The 11,372-nt window shown below is 55.1% G+C and overlaps 2 protein-coding genes across 2 annotated transcripts; both read left to right on the top strand.

The window, feature by feature from the left end:
* Window positions 1-427: 427 nt before the first annotated feature.
* LOC146543817 (beta-keratin-related protein) lies at window positions 428-3,195 on the top strand. Its single transcript, XM_085229745.1, has one exon. It carries the CDS (start codon window positions 2,825-2,827, stop codon window positions 3,152-3,154), a length of 330 nt encoding a protein of 109 aa, XP_085085871.1. The 5' UTR covers window positions 428-2,824; the 3' UTR covers window positions 3,155-3,195.
* A 4,459-nt stretch (window positions 3,196-7,654) lies between these two features.
* Window positions 7,655-8,484, top strand: LOC104916727 (beta-keratin-related protein). Its single transcript, XM_010727741.2, has one exon. The coding sequence runs from the start codon at window positions 7,913-7,915 to the stop codon at window positions 8,240-8,242; it is 330 nt and encodes a 109-aa protein (XP_010726043.1). The 5' UTR covers window positions 7,655-7,912; the 3' UTR covers window positions 8,243-8,484.
* Window positions 8,485-11,372: the final 2,888 nt, after the last annotated feature.

Below are 11,372 nucleotides of genomic sequence, written 5' to 3'. Positions count from 1 at the left end.
TCCAACTCAAATGATTCCATGATTCTATGACTCTCCGATGAATTACAGGCTCCTCCGTCTGACTTCGGTACAAGGGAAGGTCGTGGAGCACATTGTCTCGAGTGCCATCACACGGCGCGTCGAGGACAACCCAATGATCACAGCCAGTCAGCACGGCTTTCTACGCACGGCAGCTCCTGCTTCACTAACCGGAGCTCCTCCCAGTTATCCTAGAAGGCCAGCACGGTGGGCGAGGAAAAGGCTGTGGAGCCCTGTTTAGCCGGACTTCAGCAAAGCGTTTGTTACTGATACAGGGGGGAGACTCGCTTGGAAGGAGAGCAACCCGCCATGGGAACAGAAGCCACCCACTCTCAAACCGTCTTCCTTCCTAAACATTCTGAGTGAGATGGGAGCGCGGGCATCAGGGCCCGTCCTCCTTTGACTGCTCTTTCACCAAGAGGAGCATGACAGCTCCTTTCAAGGCACTGCCAAGTGGTCGGGCAGGATGCCAATGGCTGTGACAACGCTGTGCAAAAAGCTGCATTTCTGCAGGAACGAGGACGGGAGGTTGTGCCTAGGGCCCTTAGCACGTCTCACTTCCTTTCCCGGCTGCCAAGGTGTGGATGGATGACTCAGAGTGAGGTGGAGCAGAAGCTCCTTACAGTGGCTCAGCACCTCCTGGTCAGTCGCAGGTGGCCTGCTAGGGCCGCCTTGCAATTAAAAGGCACTACCTGCGCCTCTCTGTCCCTTACCAAGAGAAAGGAAGCCAGGTTCTCTCTCCACGGTGCACGGCTGGAAAAAGAAGTGACTAGGGAAAGGGCCAAAGGCCGGTGTGGTCTGGCAAGGGAATGCTGAAGCAGACCCACTTGGTGGCGGCCCACTTCCAGGCATGACTCAGCAGCCTCCCTCCTTCATCAGGGCCTCCTGGTGCTCCAGCCTCTCCCCAGATGTGTAACGAGTAAATCCAGTTTGCTAAGGCACAGCCCGTGCCCTGCCCACAGAAAACACTCTGACCTTGCCCGAATAAGGGAAACAGCTGGAAGCCTTTGCAGGTCAGGAAAAAAAAAAGCGTGTGCTTTTTTCATCACGGCCGGGGGGAGCAGAGACTCGCCATGGAGCGACCTGACCCACTCCAGCTACAGTCTCGTTGTCTCCCTCCCTGCATACGCGCTGTGAAGCTTCTCTCCAGATCACGGGGGGCCTGGGCTGAACATCACCTTCCACCCTCAGCCGGGCATCTGAGTCTCCTGCAGACGCTTGCCTGTGCTCTGAGCTCCTCCGCAGCCTGCCGGCACCGCTCTTGCTCAGGGTCAGGCTCAGCCCGTCAGTGCAAGACGCTTGTGCGTTCCCTTCAGCAGTGCTCCACGCGCAAAGTCCGACCCAGCGGGGGCCATGATCTTCGGGAAGGGGAGGACATGTACAGCACCTGCGCACGGCCCGATTCTTCTGCAAGTCTTCACCAGCAATGGCAACGAGACCTCTCACGAGCGTCGGCCTGAGGAAGCAACAGAATTGCTATCAACCAGATTGCTTCAGCCTTACGCACCATGACCAGGGAGCTAAGCATTTCAGGTGAAGGAGGAATGTCTTTCATCTACCAGCAGAGCTTGGGAAGCCAAAATTACCCTTTCTGAAGGCGCCTTGTGTTTTTGCCACTTCAGCTCCCTCGGGGCCATCAGGCTCAGTATAAATAGGCGCCTCGTTTCCCAGCTGCTCTATTCCCTGCTTGGGCCTTGCTCTCCTCTGTGAAGCCAGTAAGTCCGCGCTCGCTTTGCCTTCTGTCTGCTCACTGGTCAGAACGCCTCCCGAGGAGGGGGGCTGCGTGCATTTTTCCTGCCTTGTCCTCCGCAAGCGGTCTGGGACTGCCAACCGTGCCTGTCTGTATTGGGGGAGGGGAACTGGGGAGCGTGGCTTTTCCATCTGAAACGGGGCGTTGGAGGGCTCCTTTGAAAGCCGTTTGAGGCCCTGGCTGTGCGGCCAGAAATTTTAACCAGTGCCTTGGCCTCTTCTTCCACCGTCCTTGAGGCACCTTTTGCATTAGTAGCACGGCGTGGAATTTGCTCACGAGAGCTACTCCCACCAGAGATGCCTTCTCTGTATACGTAGTGGCTTCTGTCTTCAGTAGCCCTGTAGCGCTTGGCTCGCACTTGTCTCCTTCTGAAAGAAGCGGGGGGGAGTGACGGGGACAGAAGGGCAGAGCTGTGGAAGGAGAAGGAGAGCTTTTTTTAGAGGGAAAAGCCGTAGAGGGAACAAGTTGAGGTCTTGCCTCTGGAAGAATAAGTAACCACCAGCAGGGAAGAAGGGCTCACGAGCAGGACCTCCACAGACTGATGCTGAGAGCGATGCTTCTCTGTTGCACCGCAGAAGAACATCTTTCCCCGACTGAGGCAATAGCAGCAAGGATAAACTCATCCCCCCTGAAAGAGTTGGCATCCTCTTCATCATTCCGACCTCAGGATGCGGTGAGATGAGGAGCCTCATCTCACAGCTGAAAATTCCAGGCCAGCCTTCAAGGCTGACTAGAATGATGGTTGTGGGTTGTGAGGGAAACGTCCTTGCAGACTGGACATGGACCCTTGGTCATGGAGCAAGCGCGGGTTGGAGAGGGCCTGCCCTGGAAAGGAGCTTCACTTGGACAGGAGGAGCTTCCCTCCCTGCCATCATCCCTAAACTACCCACAAATACCCACCCCAAGCCTACCCAAATACTCACAAACACCCCCTCAGCAGCCACGGCAGGGCCTTCAACTCTTGGCTCGTGACACCAGAGCGCGCTGAGAGACAGCTCGAGCCCTCAGCTCACTCTCGCCTCCATCTTGCAGAGTCACCCCCCGCCTCCGCCAGACATGTCGTGCTACAGCCCATGCCAGACAGCCGCCTGCGGCCCAGCCCCGCTTGCCAACAGCTGCAACGAGCCGTGTGTCCTTCGTTGTGCCGACTCCAGCGTTGCGATCCAGCCCCCACCAGTCGTGGTGACGCTGCCGGGCCCAATCCTCAGCTCCTTCCCTCAGAGCACAGCCGTGGGATCCACAGCGTCCGCTGCCGTGGGGAGCTCTCTCAGCGCTGGCAGTGTGCCCATCGGTGCTGGGGGCTCCCTGGGCCTGGGGGGCTTTGGGTGGTCAGGGCTGGGCCGTGGGCTCTGTGGGACTCTGGGACGTGGCAATCTCTTCTGCTAAAGCCCATGGATCACCTGCCTGTGCATGAGCACCACGGGCCTTGAAGGCAGCCCTGGAGCCAACCCTGAGGGCATGGCCACGCTCTGCAGAGGAGCCGAGTTCCCACCAACTTCTCCTCCTCATCGCCCGCCCTCTTCCCCCTGCTTACCATCCGTGCTCTTCTGCTATCACTGAGCTTTGCAGAATGTCCAAAGGGCATTGCTGAAGCTCTCAGCTGGTGCATGTTCCTCTCCTTTTCTCATTAAAGACATTGAGCATCAGCTTTGGAAACGAGTCTCCTTTCATTCTTCCTCCTTCCCCAGCCCCCGCCAGCGCAGTATGCAACAGACTTTGTCCCCTGGCAAAACTCTGGGGGACTCCGTAGTTCTGGGCTTTGATAGTGCAGTGTCTTCCCTTCCTCGCAAGGGACATAAGATCATTCCATGCTGAGAGCTCTCTGGGAAGGACAATCATTGCTCACTGGCACCTCTCAGGAGCCACGCAGCAAAGTGTGAAGGGAGACCGCATTTTCTGTGCCGAGTTCCTGGGCTGCTTTCACTGCTGCAGGGATATGAGAACCTCCTGCGGCAGTAAGAACCGATGCCGGCTCACGCTACTTTGGTAGGAAACGTTTTTGTATCGAGCCAGAAACTCAACTCAAGGAATATCACCCATTCACAAGACAGTCAGCTTTCCAACTCCTTCTCCACAAGGGCCCAAGCCAGCTGTCCCGGGACACTGAAAAGCACAGAAAGCCGGGAGGCATGAAACAGGCGATCTCCTGCACTCCATTTTGGGAGGGAGAAAGACACTGAGTCTGTTTACCGTCTCCTTCACAAAGAGGAGAATTTGACCAAGGAAGAAACGCCTGAGCTTGACAAAGCTAGTTGGGAAGGGCCAAATTCTCTTTTGCGGGGGAAACCGAGTCCCATCGTGATCCATCTCTTCCCAGGACAATCGCAAGCCTATGGTTGAGAAGGCAAGAGCGTGGCTGGAACAGGAACGGTGCCTGGGAGAGATCAGCATGCAAGTGCTTCTGGTCCCAGCTCCACAGCTTGTGGATTGCTCCTTTTCCTTTTTTGTTTTTTTCTTTCTTCTTGTGTGTGTGTGTGCGTGTGTTTGTGCGCGTGTGCGCGCGCGTGTTGTGCAGGAGAAAACTCAACCAAGCAGAGCAGAAAGAGTAACAGAAGTAACGCAGAGTAGCAGAACTGTGGAGGTTCGAAGGGACCTCTTGAGGCTTGTTAGTCCGAGCCACCTGCTGAAGCAAGATCAACTTGAGCTGGTTGGTGGGGACGTAGTCCAGTCAGGTGTCAGTATCTCAAAGGATGACAACTCCACAGCTTCTCGGGGCCATCCTTTCCATTCCTTGGCCAGCCTCACTTTAAAACAGTGGGTTTTGGTGTTGAGATGGATGTCTGCAGCTATCGCTGGGCTGCGACACAACTTCATTTCATTAAGGGACCAACTTCAATGCCTCGCCACAAATGCACGCGTCAGGAGAAATAAGCAGGGGGGAATGGGAATTTTTAGCCCAGGCTCAGCACTATGAGATCGTAGGCCTCAGCGAGACGTGATGGAACGGCTTTCATGACCGGAGTGCAGACACAGGCAGGGAAGGACAGGAGGCAAGGGAGCCCTCTGTGTTACAGAAGGGCTGGACTGGATGCAACTTAGTTGTCGTGATGAAAAGGGGCCAAGCGTCGCTGCGCAGGAGTCAGGCAAAAGACCAGCGTGGCAGAAATTGTGACAGGGCTACGGGATCGACCAGCCAACCGGCACAAAGAAGCAGATGGAAGAGTCTACCCAATTAAGATAAGGAGAGAGAACAAATGGGCTACTGACGGTAAAAGAATGTAAGACAAAGGTCAGGCTGGACGGGGCTCTGAGCACGCGATCGAGTTTTAGATGTCCCTGTTGATTGCAATGGAGTTGGACTAGATGACCTCTAAAGCTCCCTTCCAACTCAAATGATTCCATGATTCTATGACTCTCCGATGAATTACAGGCTCCTCCGTCTGACTTCGGTACAAGGGAAGGTCGTGGAGCACATTGTCTCGAGTGCCATCACACGGCGCGTCGAGGACAACCCAATGATCACAGCCAGTCAGCACGGCTTTCTACGCACGGCAGCTCCTGCTTCACTAACCGGAGCTCCTCCCAGTTATCCTAGAAGGCCAGCACGGTGGGCGAGGAAAAGGCTGTGGAGCCCTGTTTAGCCGGACTTCAGCAAAGCGTTTGTTACTGATACAGGGGGGAGACTCGCTTGGAAGGAGAGCAACCCGCCATGGGAACAGAAGCCACCCACTCTCAAACCGTCTTCCTTCCTAAACATTCTGAGTGAGATGGGAGTGCGGGCATCAGGGCCCGTCCTCCTTTGACTGCTCTTTCACCAAGAGGAGCATGACAGCTCCTTTCAAGGCACTGCCAAGTGGTCGGGCAGGATGCCAATGGCTGTGACAACGCTGTGCAAAAAGCTGCATTTCTGCAGGAACGAGGACGGGAGGTTGTGCCTAGGGCCCTTAGCACGTCTCACTTCCTTTCCCGGCTGCCAAGGTGTGGATGGATGACTCAGAGTGAGGTGGAGCAGAAGCTCCTTACAGTGGCTCAGCACCTCCTGGTCAGTCGCAGGTGGCCTGCTAGGGCCGCCTTGCAATTAAAAGGCACTACCTGCGCCTCTCTGTCCCTTACCAAGAGAAAGGAAGCCAGGTTCTCTCTCCACGGTGCACGGCTGGAAAAAGAAGTGACTAGGGAAAGGGCCAAAGGCCGGTGTGGTCTGGCAAGGGAATGCTGAAGCAGACCCACTTGGTGGCGGCCCACTTCCAGGCATGACTCAGCAGCCTCCCTCCTTCATCAGGGCCTCCTGGTGCTCCAGCCTCTCCCCAGATGTGTAACGAGTAAATCCAGTTTGCTAAGGCACAGCCCGTGCCCTGCCCACAGAAAACACTCTGACCTTGCCCGAATAAGGGAAACAGCTGGAAGCCTTTGCAGGTCAGGAAAAAAAAAAGCGTGTGCTTTTTTCATCACGGCCGGGGGGAGCAGAGACTCGCCATGGAGCGACCTGACCCACTCCAGCTACAGTCTCGTTGTCTCCCTCCCTGCATACGCGCTGTGAAGCTTCTCTCCAGATCACGGGGGGCCTGGGCTGAACATCACCTTCCACCCTCAGCCGGGCATCTGAGTCTCCTGCAGACGCTTGCCTGTGCTCTGAGATCCTCCGCAGCCTGCCGGCACCGCTCTTGCTCAGGGTCAGGCTCAGCCCGTCAGTGCAAGACGCTTGTGCGTTCCCTTCAGCAGTGCTCCACGCGCAAAGTCCGACCCAGCGGGGGCCATGATCTTCGGGAAGGGGAGGACATGTACAGCACCTGCGCACGGCCCGATTCTTCTGCAAGTCTTCACCAGCAATGGCAACGAGACCTCTCACGAGCGTCGGCCTGAGGAAGCAACAGAATTGCTATCAACCAGATTGCTTCAGCCTTACGCACCATGACCAGGGAGCTAAGCATTTCAGGTGAAGGAGGAATGTCTTTCATCTACCAGCAGAGCTTGGGAAGCCAAAATTACCCCTTCTGAAGGCGCCTTGTGTTTTTGCCACTTCAGCTCCCTCGGGGCCATCAGGCTCAGTATAAATAGGCGCCTCGTTTCCCCGCTGCTCTATTCCCTGCTTGGGCCTTGCTCTCCTCTGTGAAGCCAGTAAGTCCGCGCTCGCTTTGCCTTCTGTCTGCTCACTGGTCAGAACGCCTCCCGAGGAGGGGGGCTGCGTGCATTTTTCCTGCCTTGTCCTCCGCAAGCGGTCTGGGACTGCCAACCGTGCCTGTCTGTATTGGGGGAGGGGAACTGGGGAGCGTGGCTTTTCCATCTGAAACGGGGCGTTGGAGGGCTCCTTTGAAAGCCGTTTGAGGCCCTGGCTGTGCGGCCAGAAATTTTAACCAGTGCCTTGGCCTCTTCTTCCACCATCCTTGAGGCACCTTTTGCATTAGTAGCACGGCGTGGAATTTGCTCACGAGAGCTACTCCCACCAGAGATGCCTTCTCTGTATACGTAGTGGCTTCTGTCTTCAGTAGCCCTGTAGCGCTTGGCTCGCACTTGTCTCCTTCTGAAAGAAGCGGGGGGAGTGACGGGGACAGAAGGGCAGAGCTGTGGAAGGAGAAGGAGAGCTTTTTTAGAGGGAAAAGCCGTAGAGGGAACAAGTTGAGGTCTTGCCTCTGGAAGAATAAGTAACCACCAGCAGGGAAGAAGGGCTCACGAGCAGGACCTCCACAGACTGATGCTGAGAGCGATGCTTCTCTGTTGCACCGCAGAAGAACATCTTTCCCCGACTGAGGCAATAGCAGCAAGGATAAACTCATCCCCCCTGAAAGAGTTGGCATCCTCTTCATCATTCCGACCTCAGGATGCGGTGAGATGAGGAGCCTCATCTCACAGCTGAAAATTCCAGGCCAGCCTTCAAGGCTGACTAGAATGATGGTTGTGGGTTGTGAGGGAAACATCCTTGCAGACTGGACATGGACCCTTGGTCATGGAGCAAGCGCGGGTTGGAGAGGGCCTGCCCTGGAAAGGAGCTTCACTTGGACAGGAGGAGCTTCCCTCCCTGCCATCATCCCTAAACTACCCACAAATACCCACCCCAAGCCTACCCAAATACTCACAAACACCCCCTCAGCAGCCACGGCAGGGCCTTCAACTCTTGGCTCGTGACACCAGAGCGCGCTGAGAGACAGCTCGAGCCCTCAGCTCACTCTCGCCTCCATCTTGCAGAGTCACCCCCCGCCTCCGCCAGACATGTCGTGCTACAGCCCGTGCCAGACAGCCGCCTGCGGCCCAGCCCCGCTTGCCAACAGCTGCAACGAGCCGTGTGTCCTTCGTTGTGCCGACTCCAGCGTTGCGATCCAGCCCCCACCAGTCGTGGTGACGCTGCCGGGCCCAATCCTCAGCTCCTTCCCTCAGAGCACAGCCGTGGGATCCACAGCGTCCGCTGCCGTGGGGAGCTCTCTCAGCGCTGGCAGTGTGCCCATCGGTGCTGGGGGCTCCCTGGGCCTGGGGGGCTTTGGGTGGTCAGGGCTGGGCCGTGGGCTCTGTGGGACTCTGGGACGTGGCAATCTCTTCTGCTAAAGCCCATGGATCACCTGCCTGTGCATGAGCACCACGGGCCTTGAAGGCAGCCCTGGAGCCAGCCCTGAGGGCATGGCCACGCTCTGCAGAGGAGCCGAGTTCCCACCAACTTCTCCTCCTCATCGCCCGCCCTCTTCCCCCTGCTTACCATCCGTGCTCTTCTGCTATCACTGAGCTTTGCAGAATGTCCAAAGGGCATTGCTGAAGCTCTCAGCTGGTGCATGTTCCTCTCCTTTTCTCATTAAAGACATTGAGCATCAGCTTTGGAAACGAGTCTCCTTTCATTCTTCCTCCTTCCCCAGCCCCCGCCAGCGCAGTATGCAACAGACTTTGTCCCCTGGCAAAACTCTGGGGGACTCCGTAGTTCTGGGCTTTGATAGTGCAGTGTCTTCCCTTCCTCGCAAGGGACATAAGATCATTCCATGCTGAGAGCTCTCTGGGAAGGACAATCATTGCTCACTGGCACCTCTCAGGAGCCACGCAGCAAAGTGTGAAGGGAGACCGCATTTTCTGTGCCGAGTTCCTGGGCTGCTTTCACTGCTGCAGGGATATGAGAACCTCCTGCGGCAGTAAGAACCGATGCTGGCTCACGCTACTTTGGTAGGAAACATTTTTGTATCGAGCCAGAAACTCAACTCAAGGAATATCACCCATTCACAAGACAGTCAGCTTTCCAACTCCTTCTCCACAAGGGCCCAAGCCAGCTGTCCCGGGACACTGAAAAGCACAGAAAGCCAGGAGGCATGAAACAGGCGATCTCCCGCACTCCATTTTGGGAGGGAGAAAGACACTGAGTCTGTTTACCGTCTCCTTCACAAAGAGGAGAATTTGACCAAGGAAGAAACGCCTGAGCTTGACAAAGCTAGTTGGGAAGGGCCAAATTCTCTTTTGCGGGGGAAACCGAGTCCCATCGTGATCCATCTCTTCCCAGGACAATCGCAAGCCTATGGTTGAGAAGGCAAGAGCGTGGCTGGAACAGGAACGGTGCCTGGGAGAGATCAGCATGCAAGTGCTTCTGGTCCCAGCTCCACAGCTTGTGGATTGCTCCTTTTCCTTTTTTGTTTTTTTCTTTCTTCTTGTGTGTGTGTGTGCGTGTGTTTGTGCGCGTGTGCACGCGCATGTTGTGCAGGAGAAAACTCAACCAAGCGGAGCAGAAAGAGTAACAGAAGTAACGCAGAGTAGCAGAACTGTGGAGGTTCGAAGGGACATCTTGAGGCTTGTTAGTCCGAGCCACCTGCTGAAGCAAGATCAACTTGAGCTGGTTGGTGGGGACGTAGTCCAGTCAGGTGTCAGTATCTCAAAGGATGACAACTCCACAGCTTCTCGGGGCCATCCTTTCCATTCCTTGGCCAGCCTCACTTTAAAACAGTGGGTTTTGGTGTTGAGATGGATGTCTGCAGCTATCGCTGGGCTGCGACACAACTTCATTTCATTAAGGGACCAACTTCAATGCCTCGCCACAAATGCACGCGTCAGGAGAAATAAGCAGGGGGGAATGGGAATTTTTAGCCCAGGCTCAGCACTATGAGATCGTAGGCCTCAGCGAGACGTGATGGGACGGCTTTCATGACCGGAGTGCAGACACAGGCAGGGAAGGACAGGAGGCAAGGGAGCCCTCTGTGTTACAGAAGGGCTGGACTGGATGCAACTTAGTTGTCGTGATGAAAACGGGCCAAGCGTCGCTGATGTACACAGACACACTGTAACCCTTTGGGACACACTGTCCCACTGAAAAAAATGCATTAGAGCAGGAGAGCCTGTAGATCTGTTTAACCAGTTGCTGCTTTTACTGACATGGACAAGACCCATCCCTGCATCAGTCACTGGGCACTAATCCAAGCACTCCTCCCCAGATCAGAACATGCCCCTCTAAGTGGAAACTGGGGGAGCAAACTCCTCCCCTCCTGCTGTAAGGGTGGAGCAAGTCCACGACTGATGCATGAGACTGAACACGCGCCAGCCCATGGGGCTGGACAGCATATATTCCAGGGTCCTATGGGAGCAGGTTGAGGTGATTGCTTAGTTGTTCTCCATCATATTTGAAACGTCGTGGCCATCAGACAAAATCCACAGACACTAAAAAAAGGGAAACATCACTGCCATTTACAAGAAAGTAAAAAAGGAGGACCTGGGCAACTACAGGCCAACATACCTCATCTCTGTGCATGGGAAGGTCTTGGAACTGGTCCTGGAAGACGTGCTAAGGCACTTGTGGGACAAGCAGGGAATCCGAGACAGCCAGCATGGCTTCACCAAAGGAAGGTCGTGTTTGACCAATATGGTGGCCTTCTATGATGGAGTGATGGTTTCGGTGGTTAGTGGGAAAGCAACTGGTGTCATCTACCTGGACTTGTGCAAGGCCTTTGACATGCTCCCCAACCACATTCTTGTCTCCAAATTGGAGAGATATGGCTTTGATGGGTGGACTATTCAATGGATAAGGAACCAGTTAAAGGTCACAGCCCAAGGGTGGTGGACAATGGCTCCGTGTCCAGGTGGAAGCTGGTAATGAGCAGTGACCCCCAGGGTTCTGTCTTGGGTCCGGTACTCTTTAACATGTCAATGATATGGATGATGGGATCAAGTGCACCCTCAGCAAGTTTGCTGGTGACACCAAGCTGACCATGCATTTGATATAGCAGAAAGGAGGAACACCATCCAGAGGGGCCTTGATAAACTCAAAAAGTGGGCTCATGTGAACCTAAATGGGGTTCAACAAAGCAATGTACAAGGTTTTGCACTTGGATTGAAGTAATCCAAGATACGCATACAAACTGGGACAAGTCCTTGAGAATATCACTGCTGAGAAGGACTTAGGGGTCCTGGTAAACAAAAGACTAAACATGAGCGAGCAGTGTGTTCTCGCAACCGGAAGGCAAATGCTATCCCAGGTTCCATCAGAACAGAGGTGGCCAGCACGGTGTGGGAGGTGACTGTCTCTCTCTACTCTGCCCTTGTGAGGCTCCCTCAGAAGTACTGTGTCCAGGCTGGGGCCTCCAGCACAAGAAAGTTGTCTAGGTTTTGGAGAGGATTTAGAGGAGGGCCATGAAGATGATCAGAAGGCTGGAGCCTATACGAAGACAGGCTGAAGGAGCTCAGTTTGTTCAACCTAGAAAAGAGAAGGCTGCAT

This window comes from Meleagris gallopavo, chromosome 8 (genome assembly GCF_905368555.1).
Source record: "Meleagris gallopavo chromosome 8, MGAL_WU_HG_1.1, whole genome shotgun sequence".
Lineage (NCBI taxonomy): Eukaryota > Metazoa > Chordata > Aves > Galliformes > Phasianidae > Meleagris > Meleagris gallopavo.
The sequence above is the reverse complement of the archived record's forward strand: the minus strand, read 5'-3'. Positions and strand labels throughout refer to the sequence as shown.